Raw genomic sequence first — 21,357 nt, forward strand, 5'->3', positions numbered from 1 at the left:
TTCCAATTCCAACAGTTCGAATTCAGATCGTGGGGATCGGTGGAATATTTCGTATCGACAGATACTCAGTATATCAATATCGATTTGATCCGAGATCTCTTATTGAATTGCTCATTCAATGAGCATTCTCAATATTATGCCTTGAAGAGGACTCTAACCTCCAGGCTCTTTAGCACGAGATTTTGAGTCTCACGTGTCTACCATTTCACCATGCTTATGAACGAGTGGAGTTGCACGGAACAAAGGCATGAACACAGATTCAAAAAAGGGGGAAGGAGGAATTAGACACTCTTTCCTTATCGGCCGATATGACAGACATGTGATAATTGATAATCGATTTTTTTTTTTCATTATTTTTCAATCAATGCAATAACCGATATAATGGCCAATGTCAAAAAGGGGTTCTCATAGCCCACATCGGATCGATACAGGTCAATCGATATATATGGTATCGATATCGGCGATGATTGATACTATTGCCAGACAATAAAGACGGGAAATGATTGACCTTTCCTATAATATATATATATATATATTTTGGGGTGGTCCTATGAAATTTGACATTTCGCCAATTTAAATCATGTCTTGCATATTCAACTAATAGGCATACCAAATAACCACATAAGATTACATAGCTGGATAACCACATGAACTTTTACCTTTTCCCATGAGGTGAGCTTTTTTACTCCAATACAAACGGGGGAAGAGAACGTCACTCGATCGCATAGCACACACCGACCTTGTGCCTTGACACAAGGGTGCATGAATGACCGTCGCACCCCATAAATGACCAAGGGGTGGTGGTCATTTTACGTGCCCTTATGTTAACGCATAGGGGCGGCGTGTCTGGCATGACTAGGTGTCGTCCTTTATCCCCACAAGTAGGTAATACATTGTAGATTATATAATGTTGAAATTTTATAGACAGATAGAACTCGAGATCTCTTACTCATAAGTCATATGTCAGATAAAATTTGCCAAGTGGTAAAATCAAACATTACAAAAACATGGTACATTAATCATTATTGGATCACTTAGTTAGAAAATCCCTTGGACTGTACCTAATCCATCATCAAATTCCTTGTCACACTTTGAACGGATCAACCTCAGTTCTAATTCCATAACTGCCATTGACATTCTTCGAAAATGGACCACCAAGCTGCAACACACTTGTTTCCAATCTTTTTACACCAAATCTCGCTATGTTTGTTCATCAATTTGGTGGGTCCCCCCCACCCCCTTTTTCAATTATTTTTACCTAATGTAGTGCAAATAACCATGCCTTTTTACACCAAATCTCTATATGTTTCACTCATTTTATTACAAGTTCACAACGGTTTCAGGCCTTTAAAAATAACTTTAAAGTTTCCAAAATGTTGGTAATATAATTTTAGCCTAAGAATTGTAATGACATTTTTTAAATTCTCAATTCAAAAATCTAGATTTAGGTACCGTTTGGTATGTATTCTTGGAATGAATTCTATGTCGATGTCACATTCTCAGATGATAAAAATAGTTGTTTTTATCGTCCGAGAATGCAAAATCGACCTAGAATACATTACGAGAATGCATACCAAACACATCCTTAGTATTTAACAGCTTAATATACTTCATTTTAACTAATATTTGAACATTTAGATATGTTTAGGCTCCCTTATAGCATGGACCACTCACTCATACCCCAACTAAGTATATCACATGGCAAGTAGTCAAAGATACACAGACCTGTTAATATAAGATTATCTATAATCTGAATCCAACCTAATTATTTATCCAAAAAAAAAAAATCCAATCTAATTAGGGATATCCAGTTTCTAAACTGATCTAAAAGAAGATCAAGGTTGTGGGCCAACCCACCAATCAAGGTTTTAGTATACAGTATCGGTGGTGTATCGGTCTCGGCTGATACCATTATACGATATCCTCAATTTTTAGACAAATTCTACCCTTTGACAATATCATGATACTCCGCCAATACTGATATTTATCGATAGATATGATACCAATACCTAAATCCATGCCAACCCATAGGCCTTAATCCTTGGAAAACTATCAAGATTTTGGGTATATAGAAGTCTACAAAAAGAGAAAGTAACCCAAATCATGAAATCATTAGTAATTTGATAATGGGACCCAACTCAAATTTTTTTTTTTTAAACTTCTGAAAATTTGTACACTAGTATGATGTTAAAAAACAGAATCATGATTAATAATCATGGACCAATCAAGCTTTGTAATAATCAGATCAAGTCTAAGTGAGACAAATATTCAATATTCTTACCGGAATTAGATTTAAATCAATGTTTTTAATGGATCCAAAAGACCATCCTTGGGAGCTGGACTAGATGGGCTGGCCAGTGGCTTGGGCTACAATTTGATTGGTTTTGTTTGGTTCACTTTGGTTCAACAGTTTGATCTTCCATGGTTTGATTTACAAGTCACTTCTCTCAAGTAAATATTTCATCTTATTGAACAGCAAATTTGAAAATGAAGTTACTTACTTAACCCTACATTTCTTTTTTATTCTTTTAGGACAAATGACTATCCATTTAACTTTTGGAGGTGTATAGGTGAACCCCAAGGTCAGCTGGTCATATGTTAAATTTTTAGTCCAATTTTTGTTTGCCAAATGGCCAAATAATATATTAAAAAAATAGGAACTATAGTAGAATGTGTGAACATATACGAGATAACATGTTTACATATGAGATCATTGATACAAAAAATGGTATCAAATATTGTACCGGTCATTTTCGATACTGATATTGATATTGGTACGGGCGAACCATATCAAACCGATTCGAGATAAAAGAAAATTATTTTTTAATCTCGTGCACCTCCTTAGAACCTCAAAAATTATCAGTGGTGCAGTTGTCATTTCTCATACCCCTGTCTCAGGGTGCAGAGACGATGTGTGTTAGGGCTTAGGGGTGGTTTTTTTTTAAAATAATTATTTATTTAATGTATGGAGAAAAGTTTTTCAATAATAAATAGGAGATACGGAAAGAGAAAGTGGGAGAGAGAGAGAGAGATATTTAGTTAAAAAAATTAAAAAAACAATAAAAAAGCGCTAATCGTAAATGCGCACGAAACCGCTCGTGGTCGCGTAAGCGGTTGCGAACTGTGTTAGATTTGAATGAGGTGGGACCCACATAATAAAAGTCACCTAAACCACACATGGTCGACGAGCCGCTCTCCCATTCGCAATTTCGAACCCGTCAGGGAAAGTGGGTCCTACTCATCACCACTGTCTTCCCAAGCACGACCCCCGCCCTACCGGTCACGCCAATAAAAGACGAAACGACCCCTGCGTCGTCTAAATTACTTTTTTTAGTAAAATGGAATCTTATTGCAAAGGGAAGCCAGATAAACAGGAACCAGGGAGAGGATATATGCCATTTTGTCTGCACTCTTGCCACAATTGTGGCTTGCGTCACCTAAATTACGAAATCACCCAAAACCGACCAACCAAATCATCTTGGCATTGGTACAATTAGGGATGCAACTGGGCCGGATTTTTTAACCCAACCCCTAGGTCCTTTTAACTCAAGTTGGCCCTGCTCAGTGGAACTTAGCCTAGCCTGGCCCTGTTTAACTCTGGAAACCCTATTTTTGCTCTAGGTAGCGCGATATTGGTGCAACTGACCTACCATAAGAGCATTGAGACTTTCCCAGGTCAACCTCTAGAAGTTCAACTTCCGACTCCTTACCCTTGGTTGATGTGCCTACTTTGTGTGCTTTGGTCCTCTCAACATTGCCACCCTCAGATCTAATGGATGGTAAGCGTATGGTTTTCCTAAAGTAGGGCCAGCCCATTTAAGCGCAAGTAGTTATAGATGCAGATAGAAAATCTTTAATCATACTTGAAGCTAATCAATTACAAATACCTATTGCATTCTTAAAATCATTGTGATGAAGGACATTACAGAAGAAGAAAGACCCATAGACCAAAATTACTAAAAAGCACATATAGATAAATAAGGATTAACTAACAAAAGAAAAATGGAACTTGTTCCCCACCCAGGAAGAAAACTACATTTACTTGTTACAAATCCATTAAAAACCCCCTTTGGCCAGAGTGGTTATTGTATAAGGAGCTAGGTGTTGTAATGTTGCAGGTCAGTCTACCGTTCTGATTACGTGTATTCCATCTCATCCCAATACACGGAATTATATATGAACCTTTTGTAATCAAGATTCATATTTTAATTTTTTTTTCATCAAAATTCATATTTCAATCAATGTAGACCATCCATTTTGTGAGGCCCACCATACACATGGAGTATATACAGCAGCCTTGATTCATAGTGTGTACATGTGTGAGGGAGAGAAACAGAGACCTTATAATAGTATAATACTAGACTAATATAATAGTATACCATAATACCAAACACAATAAGCATGATATAAAAGCATATAAATATGGAAGTAACCCATGAAGTAGATCGTATGGGATGACGCTAAGTTGCTAACCATAAGAATCTCTACACTATTTTTTTTCTAAATCTTGGTCGGTCAGACGGTCACGCTTCCTAAATAATGAAACAACGTGATTAACGAGTGATTTAGTTGTCTCCTGCGTGATTAACGAATGATTTAATTGTCTACTGTCCTAACTCAATAGGGGGAGCTCCTTCGTTTCGTTTAAGTATTTGCTCAATTATTTATTGATAAAGTTTTCCATTCACCCATGTTAACCACCTACCCATTTTAGGGTTGGTATCATTCCTCTCCATTTTGTTGAGGACCAAAATGCCTTCCACTGCTCTTCAGCACCCCATCTAAAGTCAGTAAGGATCCAAGTTTGCTCTGGCTCATTAAAAGAAATGTGTTATCCCCATTAGTGTCGCCAGCTAGATACATTATTCATAAGAGTCAAACAGGCCATGGACTGAGATATCCCAATCCGACCTCAATTGTTAAAAGGGGGCAAAATGTAGATATATAATCCAAAAGAGAGTTGTGTAAGCTTAGCAATCAATTCCACCAAAGGACATTTTATTTATTTAACAAGTAAATCAGCCTTCATCACCAGTAATAACAAGAACGGGCTTTCCTAATCTCACAGAATCTGTGAGGGACATCAATCACAAGCCAAACACTTTGACAAAATTTCAATCTCAATATCTGTGCTTAAGGGGTATTATCTCCTAGTATTCAAAATTTCAAGAAAGAAAGATCTCAATATCTGTGCTTAAGGGGTATTATCTCCTAGTAAATCATTTGACCCCACCCAAAATTTTAGAAGCCAAAAAATAAAAATAAAACAAAGGGGTCAACCATTCTCCTATACTGTCTAAGTATCTACACCTCTAAGTATTACTATCTCGACAATAACAAGCTCCGGCTACTCGTTACTTCAACAAAAGAACATAGAACTTTGGACGCCTTTGTGCAACCTAGGGAGCTCAGGAACAGAGATACTCCCTGCTGATGTGACTCCGCCATGTCCTGAGGAAGTATCTGAGAAATCCTCAAACTTAATAAACTGGCCCATCTGTTGAGCAGCAAGATGAGCATAGCAGACTGGAGCCACTGGAGAAACAAACAAAGGCCAGATAAAGAATCAAATACTATAATAATTACACAACAGACATAGGGGAAGAAAATTTTTACATTAAACCTGCTTATCAGATTTGTTTTCAAGTCCAATTTTTAGTCATCAACAAGGTTTACAGTGCCTCACATCACATAATAAAACTTGATGATGACTAGAAAGAATCACAGGACCATAAATGAAGAACTTACCAACTGAAATAGCAGTTGTGCTCCTCTGGTACCTGAATTAAACCGCAAGAACAATAATTACACCATGTGGATGGCTCATTAACAAAGTCATAAATAACGAAGGATACTAAAACTAAAACAACTGTAAGCTTACACATAGGAGAGTGAATGAACAAGGCTTTGCAGATCGTCGGCAGTGAAACCAATCTCATCAAGCAGGACATGGTAGTGTGCTGGACGTGATGTTCCCTTTTATTTAAAAAAAAAAAATAGAACTTGGGTTATGGAATACAAAACCAGAGAATATGTAGGATGAAACATAAAGAATGGAGGTTGATATCCGATTCATCTCAAGGGATTAGTAACATTTCCACGATAGGATGAATGCCACCCACCTGTGTCAGAGGTGAATCCCTTTTCCCTTGGCTCAATTTGTTATAAATTTTAAAATGGTCACTTGTGTTTAAGAAAAAGGGTAATGACCATAGTTGTCAAGGCATTGCCTAGATGCCCTTACAGCAAAGGGCATGTTGTTGGTGTCTCCTTCCAACACCACCATGATAACTAGGATAATGAATGTATGAGTCGCAGAAAAGAAACAATATGTACACTCAGGACTCTATACATGACAAGGAAGCATATTTGGCAATATTTTGTCTTCAAACAATCTAACCCTTGTATACTTAGTAGAAATAGACAAAGAAAAACTTACTATCATTCCAGCTTGAGCACACATGTAAAAGTCATAGTTCCTCGGATGTACAACTTTTGTATCCACAACTGTCCCTGTACAGAAAGAACACAAAGAGGTGAAAGGTGAACTAACTTCAGCACAGCTCACACTCTTCTACACTGTAACCCCCATTATCTTTTGCATATAACATAATTATATTAAGAGCCTAACCGGGTGGCACATTTTCAGGGGCACCAGCTTGGAAGATCTTTGTGTGATGGTTTTTCTGAGCCACAATCACAGTGAATTTGGGAAGCCAAGTCTCACCTAAATGTTGAAATGCCTGCAACAAACTTGATAGTCAAAAATCCAAATCATATAGAAACAAAATAATTTAACTCTTGTTTAAAGAACCAGAACCATGGCCTACAGGCACATGGTTTCATAGGTCTCTCATAGTAGATTGACTATATTCTTCATATGCCACTTGAATGGCAACAAAAAATCTCCTCAGGATGAGGATTTGGCAGGATATAACCTTTGTTTGCTATACTACGAATATTAGAGAAAGAAACATTTAGTTTGATAGGAAAAACCTTTATGACTTGCTCCAGCTCAATGTTCAAAACTTGGTTAAATTGGGATTCACTGACCCCATCCCTAAAATCAAGAGCAAATTGTCAATTCACTACAAAAGGGAAAGGAAAGAAAAAAAAAAAAGGCAAGGGAAAAACAGCACCAACCTTGATGGAGAAAGCAAAGAAACAACAAAATTTTGTTAACAGTTTGTTTGGTCCCACAAGAAAAACCACGATGCAAAGCATCATATAGGATTAAAAAACTATTTATAAAAGAGGACAAAAATAGAAATCTGAGATTTAAACATCAAGATTACATTTCAAACACATAGGAAATAACTCCCTGTACAAAATGTTTGTTGGACACAATTTGCTAGATAAAAAACCTTTTGAGCAGATGGTTTTTTGTAACAGCACACAATCAAACCAGTAGCTCAAACCATAAAATCATATTCAACCTAAGCGCACAATCAATCCAGTAGCTCAAACCATAAAATCATATTCAACCATTATTAATAGAAAAAAAATCCAAATGAAGAAGAAGAGGCAACCTCAACTATTAGCCCAGAAGCCCATACACACTAAATTTTGTGTTATTTTTGGACAACCAAACTGTCCTGCCGGCACCCAAAGGGCTCTGGTCTTGGCTCGTTTTAACAAACCCAGGTATCAAGTGATGGTGATTAGTTTAGGTATTAGCTAAATCATGGCAAAAATGCTTTCAAGATCTGCTCCTGTACTGAGTGATGTTGTGCAAGTTGGAAGGCATCAAAAAGGACAAGGAGAAGGTCAAAATGGCATGGCTTATAGTGAGACAAGATGAGTTCTGACTAAATAGAACTAATCACCCTATATTAATATAACACATTATTGACACAACTGAATCAAGTTGTTGGAATACGACATTGTTGCATGAATTTGTTTTGCAACCTGATATAATGTACGTTTGAGGATCAATCGGAGGGGAAAGAGAAAAAACAAGAGTACAGAGAGTAAACGAGGATCTAATGACTTGTGATTCACTAGAGTAAATTCTGAGATAGTGAGTGGAATGACAGAACAGAATTTGTGATGCAACCTGAAATAGCTGATAATTTGTGCAATAGCCCAGCTATTTGCACTTGGGTATCCATCATCAGTGATGTTCTGATTCTTTCAACATGACGTGTCTTGCTTATTCACTTTACGGATCAACTCCAAAGAACATTAGTTAGTATGCAGTCTCTAGTAAAGGACACTTCATACCAACTTCACTTACATATCAAAGTGGTAAACTATAATTATTTTTCAATGGAGTGTCTGCGAGGTATTTGAGCATTTTGACAGAAGTAGAAAGTGAGGTTCTACAGAAAAATGAATTGAGTGACTAAATCACCACATAAATAAGGGTCTTATTGAAATTAAATAAATGACGGATACGGTAATATTAAACAGTTTCAGAGCAACTTTAGAGTAAACTGGCCTAGTGATACCAGGTTAAATAAAATGTAGTACACACTTCAACAATAAAAAAAATCTAATCACAGAAACAGGGCGAACCAAAGCGGTGACCAGTGCCTTGGTGTGCATAGTGCATATGACGTAGGTTTTTAGTGTTTTATCATTTTAGAACCTAATGAGATGGAAAGATGAGAGGAACAAAAACCGAACCTAGGCGATGAACGTAACCAAGGGAACACCTAGGAGACCAAGGTGGGCACCTTTTGTGCAAAAACAAGGCAAGAGCATGCCTAGCCTTTGGAAAGCAACTTGTCGCCCAGGCGGGCGCCTTGACAACTATGGTCTTCTCCATTTTTTTCAATGTTTACTTCCTAATCTAGTGTCACGTTTGTTGCTTGGAGCCATTCTGGCTTTCGTCCTTTGTTCCTTCTCATTCTAGCAAAAGTATTTCTCATTGAAAAATAAAGAATTAGATCTTTCATAGAAATTGTTAAGGAATACATAGGCAACATAGGGTATGACATATGTTAGTAGCTTTAACATCATTTGGGTTTTCAGGTGACCTAAGAAGTAGAGAAGAGTGGGGATATAGTTATGGAATTAGTTGGGTTAGTAAGAGACCAAAGTAGGGAAGAGTGGGGATTTAGTTATTGCATACGTGGGTTTTGTTGGAGTAGTGTATTTAAACATCTATTATCTAATGAATAGAGAAGGATATGAGTGATCACCCAAAATTTCACTCTTTAACAATTTTTTGGTTTTAGCCTAATTTTGTGCTAATTTATGGGTCATAGCCCAACATAGGTGGTGACTCCCTGATTCAATCAAATTAAGCTGTCGTGGTCTGAGCCCAAAGGTGTGTGAACCACGTTAAATCTCCGTGTCATCCTGCTCTGTTTTTTGTTTCTGTTTTGTGTTTTGTTTGGTGTTCATTCTAACAACTATTAATTTCCCGACTACCACTACCTCTGTTGCAAGAGACCGTCACATGCTGCTGCCTTAGTTTCTGAAAAGGAGGGGAGGGAACAAGGGTTTGGGGCTGTTTGGGAATCAGGCAAGAGATTTGGGACTGCGCTGCATCAGTTGCAAAAGACCATTGCACGCCGCTGCCTCACTTGCAGAATGAAGGAGGGAGAGGGAACTAGAAGAGATTTAGGGCCTTTATTATGTCCATTTTTTTCATTAAAAAAAAACGAGAACACATATAATACAAGTTCTAAAAATTTGCATAGAAGACTGCCATTTTCTAAGTCCTGTTTTCTGTTCTAGATTTTCAAGTTGCAAGTTTTGAACCCTAAACAACATAAATAGGTTACAACAAACTCAATAGGCTACAAGCCCATTTAATTTTTTCATATGATGTACAATGTATATTACTGCTTTTCTCTTATTTATTGATTATTGATTGATGACCCTCACTATTTTGACAGAAGATAGTAGAACCACTGGCACACTATGCCTTCAGCCAAGACGGCCCAACTTTAGTCTTCTCTTCAAAATCACATTTCAACATCGTGTAGGGAAGAAATAAAACTAAATTTTTAAACATTCGACTTATCTAATTTACAGAGCTTTACTGTAGATATTATTTTGCAGAAATTTACAGATATCAACAAAAATCCATGAAAGTCAATTTATTCAGTCCAATTAAAGAAGTCAATCAATTTTGAGATTAAATAGAAATGATTTGGCAAGAAAAAAACAGGTAATATTGAAATTCTCCAGCACAATAGACATACCTAAAAATAATGATTTGCTCCGGCTTGCGTGATTGGCTCGACTGATAGAAGTCCGTCAGTAACTCCCTGCAATCCAAGAGACAACACATCTTTCAACACTAACTAAAATTAAAGTATCCCAATATCTAGTCAACAGTCCTTATGAACCTATAACAGTCTTCAAGGATATTTGAGGGGATAAATAGAACATTTATTTCTTGCAAGGAATAAAACTACTAAAATAATACTTTGTTGGCTATTAATAATACGAATATTGTTACAGAAAGAATCACCTCATAATGCCATCATCATCTCCATTCGCTAGTGGTTTGTATAGAGAGTCAATCATCTCCACCTTTGGAGACTGAGTTCTTACTGCTGCCCTGTACCTTGATATCAATGGCCATGATCTGGAACCAACGACCTGAGAATTCCATCATATTGAAACCAGCAGCAATAGCATCAGATGCACCAAACATATAAAATAAAATATAATGTAACATCAAGAAGCTTAACATGATAGTAAAAATACCGCAGCAATGGATGGGACATCAGAACGACCAGGAGAACCATGGGAAACATCCATTCCCAAGATCATTGTAGGAGTGTCCTTTATAAAGGGAATGCATGGAGAATGCTCAATTGCCAATAATGAATTTGTACCTCCAAGCTGAAAAGGGAGGGTGGTATGAAATGGAATATATGCAAATAAGTTAATAACATGAAACTTCAGAGAGGAAAAAGTGAAAGATAGGAGTGACTATTATTTGTCAGTCGAGTTTACCTTGGAATTTATTTTCAGAAGAACATTTGTCAGGTACTGATCATTGATCTTTGTGGGGGAGATGCATTGTGTGACAATACCCATTTCATGTAGGTTTTTCCTCTTCCAAGGGCCTTGATAATGGAAAAGCAAAAACATTCAGAAGGCAAATGGAAAGAAAGTATAAATGTTTACAATAAGCACAAGCATACCATAAATATCAGAATTTTTCCGCTCCGGAAGTACACATAGAAGAAATTGAGGAGGCCCAGGAAGCTTAGCCCTAATCTGTTCGAACATCTTTTCAACCCTTGCAACAGGGCCAGCTCTCCTCCACTGGGGATCTTCTTCAATTAATGTATATGGGCGCTCAATATGCTGAAGCAGGGAGATATTGCAATAATAAAAGTATGCACCTTGCTACACTTAACTCGTTATAAACAATCATAGAGTAACTTACAATCCCTTTATTTCTTCCACAGTTGATAAGTTCCCGAGAGAGATGGCTCATATCACAACGGGCGGAGAAGTTGACAACTACCCATCGATCAATTCGAGTGGGGTTCAATAGTCTCTGCAGGAAAGATGAATCAAAGTGACATATCTTTCTACAATCATGTAATGCAAATAAATAAATCAATGAAAAGACATCACCTTGTGATTAAAGTTCCATCGTCCATTTCGAGGGACACAATCTTCATTATTACCAACCTTCAACTGGAACCAAGGGTACACAACAATAATGAGATAAAAGTGATAATTCAAATTGAAGACGACAACTTATTACCCAAAACAAAAATAAGGGATTATCACCCAAAGAGATGGAAGGGAAAAAAAAGGAAATTCACCGTCGGTGCATCAAGAACACGACCATCAACTGCAGTAAGCTTTTTTTCAATGAAAATTCCACAACTAGCAAGCACTGGATCTTCATCATACCGGTAATTTTTCACAGCCTACCATAACATGTGTGTGAAAAAAAGACAACACTAGAAAACAAATAAAACATGAGTCAAGGTGAGCCAGAAGACCAGAAAACCTACATCAGTCACAACTTGTATGCGTTCCTGAGGCTTTTGCCTTGATCTTTCGACTAAGCTGGATCTCTGCATGCTAGATAGTGCCTTTGTATATCTTTGCAGTGACACAAGTGAACAGAGCTGGAATAAAAGGTTAAAGAACAAGGTTACAGAAGGAGAAAGTATATAAGCATTGCTAAAACATAAAAACCAAAAAAAAAAAAAAAATCTTTCGGACCTCCAGTGGAAGGTAATTGTGCCGCTTTGATTTACCAACATCAAGGCAGGGCATGTATGCAGAGTACGTTAGCTCCATTTTACGGTGTTGGGTAAAATAATCATAAACAGTAACCTCCATCGTTTGGTCCTCACCATTAGCACCATCTCCATTTTTCACTTTCAGTGTGAAACTTTGGTCAAAGAACAAAGCAAGATTAGATGATTTTGCCACCAAATGCCAAGGAAAAGAAAGAATCTAAGGTAATCAAGAATCATGACGATAATTATCTTGCAGCCAAAGTAATGAAAAAAGGAACATACAATTGCTGGTTGCAGGGCTTCTCACTCAATCCTGTAATTTTGAATTCCATATTGCTGTGCCTAGTCTTGATCCTTATATTTTTCAGCATTTTTTTGGCCTGGTGTCCATAAAAGAGAGATGTTACAACATCAAATTTAAAGAGGGCAGCATCAAGAGTTCTTTACCTTTGCCCAGTCAATCTGGCGGTTATCCCTTACATTCTGGTTGGCAGTTAAAAAATCAATAACAGGACCAGGAGTCAATATCATTGTTGTAGAAACATCTGCCAAAAAGCCAAAAAACAATCAATATAGTGGGAAGAAGAAGCAAAAAAAAGAAGCATAAACATGAATGCTACAACAACTATGTAATCAAGGACACACCCATATTCAAGGACAAACCACTCTGTGTGGTACGGAAACTCGAGTGGAACCCTCGGCAACCACTTACTCCCCCGCCTACACTTGTTAAGTTCCTCACATCGTCATGGAAAAAGGATTGTCTAACTAGAAGGCATCCACTATGTCAAACAACAACCAATAGTTCCATCAGGTCAGATTTAAAACAACACAAAAGCAAGAAACAAAATATGGTCAGCTTTTGACACCTGTTAGCCGCTTGTTGTCTAAGAATAATATCTAGCACCCTCAGTGCATCTTGAGTGCTACCCACTTCATTTCCTTTGATAGCGGAAGCAATTGACTTCAAGGGAATTTTTGTAGCAAAGTTTATCTCTACATTAAAGGTCTTTGACTGATATGAACGCTTTGATCGTTTACGGTCAGCCTCACTGGGGCTGCCATTCAAACCAGGGCTGCCATTACTGCTACCACAAAGCAAAAGAAAACAATAAGCCTCAGATGGACAGGGAACACAAAATCAAGATAGAGTAATAAAAAGGAGAAGAGAAAGACAAACCGCCTAAGAGAAGAATCCTCAAGCACAACTGTAAACTCAAAATTGTTTTGGGGAAGAGGACCCACTGTATACAGGCTTTTCTCTCCATCATAAACAAAGTTCTTCCCTGCAAGTTCTGAACAATATGTTTGGTAGAGTTTATCAATAACCTTTCTACCAATCCCCTTGCCTTCAACAGGTCGTTTATCTTCATAGGTGATAGAGACCTGCAGAAAGTTACAGGCTCATTAATTCTGTAAACAACTGCTAAAATCCCCACACAAAATAAGGAATTAAAAATTTAGTAAACATACACTATACTGAAAGAAAACTCCGTCTGGAGCATTCATGTTAACTTTGAAATGGTTTGTAAGCAATTGTATACGGCGTCCATTACTTCCAAAACCAGGTCTAATGATAGCTGAACGCTTTGCAATTTCCATTTTCTCAGGCTTGACATTAGGAGGTATACATGGAGGTGGAGGAGGCAGAACTGAATCTCCTCCTTTGTCCTGTACCTCTGCTTTCTCCATCTTTTGTCCAAACAGATATCCCTGAAAACAGAAAGGGATAGTAAATTCTTAATATCAAACAGTTATCATACGTTAGAAAGGGAATCTGTTTCAGAGAAAACGATCACAGTTCAAACACCATGCAATGATTGCAGTCACAAATTCTTGGATGTAAGCAAAATATTCAGACCAACCACATGGCTTATTGGAAATAATACATCAAGAAGAGAATAAACTTATAACAATTAAATCCACTAATTCTTGGAGAAAATCCGGACATATAATCACCAGGAAGCCATCATGGCTAGAAAATTAATAAATATTTTGCAAATCCCTGAAAGCAGAGTCTGAAATGCAGGGAAAGGGGGCCCTAAAAAACAAAGTTCAACGATCATGCATCAAGATCCTACACAAATTATCAATAATAAGAGCACAAGTACCCACTAGAATTATTAAAACACTATGAGAAGCAGCTAAACGATATGTTTTCTTAAGGGTAAAACGAAATAAAATGACATAGAAGGTTGAAACCAGTTGAGTATCACTAGAAATTTTATCGTAGTAACAAACGTTATTCTTAAAAGTCAGGAAGAGGGGAGAACAAGCACATCACCAGCCAGTAGAGACGAAACAGATTCAGAAGTCAGAACTCCCAGAGGGAGGCACTCTCCCAACAAATAGGGAAAACAATCATAAGAAACAAAAACAATGCCACTAGATATTCTCAGTTAAAGAGAAAGGAAGCTACCGTTCTGCAAGCAGAGATGGAAACGAGATGAGACACCAACTTAGACTGCTATTCAACAGCAAAAAGGATACGGAGTGAAAGCACAAATTAAAACTCTAAAAGCTGTTCCAAAAGGTGAAAGGCAAAGTGAGAATATACAGAATACAACTATATTCATCCGAAATCAAGTTGAAAAACTGTAAAACTCAAGGAAAACTGCAAAAACAAACTCCGAAAATAAAGAATATCCATCACAATAGATAGAAAACAACAATGTCTTAAGGATCTCTAAGAGAAGTCACAAATTAAAACTCTAAACGCTATTGCAGAAGGTAAAAGGCTAAATGAGAATATACAGATACTAATACGACTATATCATCAGAAATCAAGTTGGAAAACTGTGAAACCTCAAGGAAAACTGCAAAAAGGAACTCCGAAAATAGAGAAAATCAATCACAGTAGATAGAAAACAACAATGTCTTAAAGGATTTCTAAGATAAAGTGAACGGAGAGTCACGTAAACGATATAAAACACAGCAAACTCCGCAATAGACATCTATTTTAGCAACAAAAATAGGATTGAAGTAGAACACAAACAAACATTGCAGAAACATACAATCAATCTTCGTAAACTATACTTCTCGAAATCTTCTTCCCAAGGGAGTAACAAGAGAAAAAATAAAATAATAGACAAACTAGAAGCACAGTATCCTCGTTAAAATCGCTGTGAAAAGTAAAATAGCTCTGGTTCTCACCCTGAAATCTCCTTGAGAAATCAGGAAACGATAGCAGCCGAGAGGATTCGGTTTCTTCTTCGAAGCAGAGAACCGAGAGTTGAGAAAGAGCACTGGAGTTGGAACAGAAGTGGAGGGAAAGAAATAGGCAAATAGAACTCCAAATCAGAGACTTCTACGAAAATAAGAGAGCAACTACATAGTGTTTCCTTCTCATCCTATTAGCTTACATATACTACAAAGAATTCAATTACGACCGTTCATATAAATAAGATTCTCCATCTTATTAGAATAAAAATGAACAAACTAAGATCAAGTATATATGGCGGAATACCATAGCTTTTCCACTAAATATCAGTATTTTAGGGTTTCCTGTTTTTAAAGAGATAGAAACGAAAAGTTATAAATTGCTCACCAAAACAATAAGAAAAGAGTTATAAATGGAATAAAATAAACAAAAATTAAAGTAAACAAATAAATTTTTTTTTCGCAGTTATACTTGAAAAGGTATCCCCCGTTTGGTACCGTTATAATGGATTGACGGCTCTGTCATCCCCCAGGTGACGAAAGGGTGCATCTCACTTTCAGTTCGTCACTGCTATCAAGGAATGTATTTTCGAATACCGTATTCCCCATTGACACAGTTAAGGGTGTCAGAGTTCAGCCCAAACCGGTTGGACCGATCAAAATCAACCAATTCATCTAGGACTTGCTTTCGAGTTAGACTTAATGAAACTAGAATAAATTGAAACCAAAGCCAGACCAACTGAATACAATGGTCGAACCTGATAAAAACCCAGATCGGACCGATATTAACACAACAAGATACTGAAAACCAACAAAATTAGGATTAAAAAAAAAATAAAATGGACACACCCACGCACAAGGCTCCCACCACTGCAAGAGTGCAGGGTCTGAGGAGGGTCATAATGTACCCAGCCATATCCCCTACTTCGTGGAGAGGTTATTCCCAGAGACTTGAACCTGTGACCATAACGTCAAAACCAACAAAACTAGGATTTTCCTATTAATTTTCTTATGAATACATATAAGCTTTGAACTAGAATCATACCCGATAATAGTCAGATTACAAATCAATAACAAAAAACTAATAAGAAATCAGCTCGAAACCAAAACTTAATCTCGGAACCTTCTTAATGATTTAGTTTCGATTTAGCCTAATAACAGTGGGGAAATTGATTCAGCCCGACTAAAGAGCACGTTAATTTGATGGTACCTTCCAAGATAGATTAACATTGACACATGATTTGAGTAATTTTGGGTGAATTGTCCGGTTCAAATCGGAATCAGTGACACGAAATCTTGACTTCAGCCATTTCCTACGATTCTTTGTTTTTTTTTTTTTTTTTTTCCTGGGGGGGGGGGGGGGAGGGGGCATTTTAGTCAATAAAAATTCCTTAGCTTATTGAATAAAAAACTTATGCGAAAGAGAACACTAATTGGTCGCATTTGATGCGCAACTCCTATGTATAGACACAAGGCCATGCAAAACGACTGTTGCGCCCTCATGGATTTCTGCCTTTCAATAAAGGTGCAGTGGTCATTTTGTGTGGCCTTGTGTCTATGCACAGGAGCCACGCGATGCACTCAACCAGGTAGTGTTCTTTTCCCCAAAACTTTAAAATCACAAGTTTTAGGATTGTCGCGTCCTCATATATTTATATCTTTCATGGAGGTGTAGTGGTCATTTCGCTCAGCCCTGTGTCTAAGTGCAGGAGTCACGCCATACTCGACCAGGTAGTGTTATTTTCCCCAAAACTTAAAGATCATGAATTTTAAGAAATCTTTGTTTCTTCTTCCCCATTTTAATTTATAAGGCTTCAACCGATTTTGGGATGATTTATAGACAAATTCTGATTTGATCACAAAGAAATTTATTCCATTCTCTGGAACCTTGGTACCCCACCCAAATGTAAATATTCACAAAACCATTTTTATTAATTATGAAAAAGAACGTTGGTATGTCACGTGGCCATGCACCAGCACAGGGGCATCCAACAAGCGAGGAGGGGCGATCATTTTTCATCCACTTGTGTATGGACACAAGAAACGCAACCAAACGACATTCTTTTTCACTAGGAAAAATACTCTTTCCAGCTCTTCTCTTCCATATCTATGCTACCACCCCACGTCTCTCACTTTTCCAAGTCCCCTCTGTCTCTCTTTTCTTTACTGTTAACTTCTCAATCATCCTCTTAGGAAATTTAACCTTTTTTTTGCATGGGAGATGGTTGGGTATGCCATAGCTTTCGATAAGCTAACGACATACACCAATCACAAATGTTGGACACAAGAGGTTAAGGGGGTCTTTTCCAATAGGGGAGGAGAGAGGATGACACATGTTGGGCACCTTGGCGGCGTGGCCAACCTATTTCCATATTGTATAATAGGCATTACTAGTGTATGGTTCCTTGGAAGAAAGACTAATTATGCTCTATCATTTTGGAGTTCGAGGTTTGTTTTCACATGCGCGTCGAGTCGGGTCGGGGCGAGGCCTTAGTATGTAAAGTTTCTTTTTGCTCATCGGCCTTGACTTAATTGTACCCGTTTTCTTTTCACCGACATTGGTTGTGGTTTTTCTAACATCGGTAGTTGCCATTAGATGTCGGCCAGAGAGTGCTCATAGTTAGGGTTTGTTAGGAACCTTACCGACATACATTACTCTACGTCCAATGTTGAATGTGGTTTTTCAACGTCGGATGAGCATCATTTGACACATCACCGACATAGGAGATGTCTTGTTGTGTGCCGTCCAAAATATTTTGGATGCCGCCAACAACTAATTTTATGTGTTTTTTTTCTTTTCTTACAGAGACACAACCTTTGAGCTTTCTTTGAGAGGTGTTTGAGTGTTTCTAAGGAACATCTCTGTGTATAAATAGATGACGTCTTGGACACTTTATAGTATGATTCTGAGTGTTCTAAAAATTCTCTCTTCCTCACAACTCTATCAAACCCCTGCTTTGTTTTCCTTCAAATTTTCACTATTTTTTTAGGAAAGTGTTTTTATATTCTTATCCTCATTGATTGAACACAACATGAATTTGTTTAACGTGGCCCAATAAGTGAGTGCAACAACTATTAAAAAGGGTTGTTGGGACTGTTTCATCTCAGAGGCTAATTCTTATTACCCAAATTGCTTTGTAAGGATCGTCTTCAGGCTTAAGGAGAGGGATTGGTGATGACACGACTTAACCACTCCATTTTCTCCCAACATATTTACGTTTGATTGTTATAGTAGTGAGTTTGTGGTTGTCAGTGGAGTACAACCACATCACAGTACGTTTACATCAGTTTTGGTAAAAGATAAATTTATATCTCATAGTATTGTTATATTTTACAACAATAAGTAAATTCAGTTCTCTATTCCATTTGCGTAAGACTGGTTTATAGTTCTCCATTTTTTCGATAGAGTAATGGAGTATCTCCATGAGTGACAGGTGTGGACCAAGCTGATAGAGCTGCTTGCTTACATTTGGGATGTTGAAACCACATAAACTCGAATCAAAATGGCGATGATCAGTAAACTTTCCACCATTTGAATCAATAACCAGTGGGTTGTGGTCAGAGTTGAGAGAGGCACGAACAAATACATCCGTATCAGGGAAAACATTCATTCATTATTGGTTTGATAAAGCTCTGTCCAATTTAATACGAATATTAGAAGAGCCTTGTCTCTTATTAATCCAAGTAAACCATGGGCTGTGAGTTCCAAGATAAAAAAGTGCAAAATTATCGATCATATCCCGAAATTGATCGATGTCTCTTGAACAAGATTGAGCACCACCCTCTTTTTCATGCCAAGATAGAAATGAATTAAAGAATCCATAACACACCAAATTTGAAATACGCCTAACACCCACTTGTATAACCTGATCCCAAATGTGTCGTCGTCTTTCTCTAATTGGGTCACATTATACAAAAGTCATAAAGAAAAAATTCCACAAGGTAGACTAACCTTAAAATCAATAAAGTGGCGATTCGAAGTTAGAATGTCAAGTTGGATATGACTATGTCAGAATAGTGCGAGGCCGTCAGAAGCTCCTTGTGCAGTAATAGAGAAAGTAGAATCCACACGTAACTGTCTATGGATCCGCTCAACCTTACCGGATTGATATTTGGTTTCAATCATAAAGATAACGTCAGGCTTCTCCAAACAAGAGAGGAGCAGTAGTGATCGAATTGTTGGGTTCCCCCCCTAACCCCTGAAAATTCCAACTTTATGATTTTCATGAGGTCCGTGGAACTGTAATTCCCTAGCTTCAACGAACATAGAGCCTAAAAAACGCTCTCGAGATACGTCTGTCTGCATAGGTTGGCATTATAAGCTCCAATACATGTCATCTAATTAATATCATCCAATATCAATTTCCAATTCATACATCATAAATCTCTAAGGTCTTATTGAGCAATGTGGTTTGGCTATGGTGTTGTTCATTGTTGTCATCACAACCAACACACTTATGGAGTGATGCATGTTCATTTGGCGTTGGGAGGCATCGCTTTAAAAATCATTTTTAGTAGATGCATTAGTTCGTAGCTCAATTTTAGTGTTCATGCATTGACCTTGAGTTGAAGGTTATATCATGAGAAATGTAGCCCTTCAAGGCATCTTTATATTAACAAAAGAATCAGGTCAATTGGAGTACGGAGAGAGAGATATGGTCCGTTAAGCAAATTAGAGAGGATGACAAATAATTCTGTATGAAAAACGTTAAAAAAGAAGAAACGCATTTTAAACATTAAAGGAGGTCGATTGCCAATTTTTTATCATATGTTTGGGAAACAAATGAGCCGAGACATGTTTAAAACAGTAAAAAACAACAATGAGAGAATGTTATCTGGTCGCGTGGCCCTTGCGCCAACACAATGGCCAACGGGAACATGCATGCAAGCATGCAGTGTGGGATTTTCGCCTTTCCACGGGGTGAGGTGTTATTTTGCACTCACCCACCTATGTCTAGACACAAGGGCCACGCGACCAAGTAGCATTCTTTTTCTCTATAAAATTTTAACTGACACTCTATCAACAGGGGAATGTAGATTCATCCCACTCCTACATTGTAAGTGATCCGTATTGGTCCTCTCTCTCCTATTTTGACCTATCTTGTTCTTATGTAAATAGGGAAAAATAACTCTGTATGGGTGGTCTATGCTAGCACTTCCATGAGCCTATCTCTCTCCTCCCAATAAAAAAAGACACCTCTGCCCTCTTGTTTTGGGGAGAAGAGACGAAAATATTGACACATGAGGGTGCTGCTACAGGCCACACTACCGGATAGAAAACTACTTCCCATATGATTCTTCTAATTCCTCCTAGAGGCTGGAATCCTCTCCCTTTATTTTCACCTCCCCCAAACATTGTTTCTTACGAAAGTCACGCTCTTGAAGCCTCGAGCATTCTACGTCCCGCTATCTATCGACTGCAAGATGTTCCACATGCATGGAAAGAGCATTAATAAAAGTGAATCACGAGTGGCGGTTCTGCACACGTAGACGATCCTGAATGCCAGAAGCTACCGTTATCCACCCACGTGGCTATGAGGTTGAAATAGATCACATATAAGCGGTGTATGATATACTATGGCCCCATGTCATGAAAAGTAGAGAAAACTTTCTCCCCATAAAAACTAAATAAATGCCGTTATCCGTTACAAACGGACATACCTGGGAAGGGCCTTTAGGATTAAAAAACGTCGACACAAACACGACAAACCTCTGAAACGTCTCCCTATAGAAATGATTCAAAACAACGGCTGAAGAGAGGAATTCCAATGTACATGCACACTATAACTAATCAGAACCGTCAAAACCAGAAGATAAAGATCGTAATGGATCCTTCGATCTAAATTGGTCTTTTTTAATGAGAAAGCTGAGCCGGAACTTGTACGGGGTAAACCAGAAACACCAGTTTTATCATAGTTTCAATAGTACACAACAGTTTCCGAGAGGAAAGGAAATCATTAATTAAAAAACGTTATTTAACTTAAAAAAAGATTAACAAAAAGAAAACGCCTTTAACGCTCGA

At 37.6% G+C, this 21,357-nt stretch overlaps 1 protein-coding gene across 1 annotated transcript; it reads right to left on the reverse strand.

Annotated features, from left to right (window-relative positions):
• Positions 1-5,220: 5,220 nt before the first annotated feature.
• LOC122639876 (protein argonaute 16-like) lies at positions 5,221-13,909 on the reverse strand. Its single transcript, XM_043832886.1, has 22 exons — positions 13,650-13,909; positions 13,357-13,562; positions 13,046-13,261; positions 12,822-12,958; positions 12,624-12,721; positions 12,459-12,556; positions 12,157-12,328; positions 11,943-12,059; positions 11,748-11,855; positions 11,554-11,616; positions 11,360-11,473; positions 11,112-11,277; positions 10,921-11,033; positions 10,669-10,806; positions 10,430-10,560; positions 10,158-10,223; positions 6,997-7,060; positions 6,632-6,743; positions 6,440-6,513; positions 5,882-5,976; positions 5,749-5,780; positions 5,221-5,535 (listed from the first exon to the last, which is right to left on the reverse strand). The coding sequence occupies exons 1-22, from the start codon at positions 13,866-13,868 to the stop codon at positions 5,360-5,362; spliced, it is 2,715 nt and encodes a 904-aa protein (XP_043688821.1). The 5' UTR covers positions 13,869-13,909; the 3' UTR covers positions 5,221-5,359.
• Positions 13,910-21,357: the final 7,448 nt, after the last annotated feature.

This window comes from Telopea speciosissima, chromosome 9 (genome assembly GCF_018873765.1).
Source record: "Telopea speciosissima isolate NSW1024214 ecotype Mountain lineage chromosome 9, Tspe_v1, whole genome shotgun sequence".
Lineage (NCBI taxonomy): Eukaryota > Viridiplantae > Streptophyta > Magnoliopsida > Proteales > Proteaceae > Telopea > Telopea speciosissima.

Bases quoted from the DNA above. Each gene is read 5' to 3' on its own strand.
- LOC122639876 (XM_043832886.1), bottom strand. From the start codon at position 13,868: ATGGAGAAAGCAGAGGTACAGGACAAAGGAGGAGATTCAGTTCTGCCT. The intron at 12,959-13,045 runs GTGTCAAAAGCT...TGTTTGACATAG, and splicing joins AGACAACAAGCGGCTAACAG to TGGATGCCTTCTAGTTAGAC. The intron at 10,561-10,668 runs GTATTTTTACTA...TGGAATTCTCAG, and splicing joins ATGTCCCATCCATTGCTGCG to GTCGTTGGTTCCAGATCATG.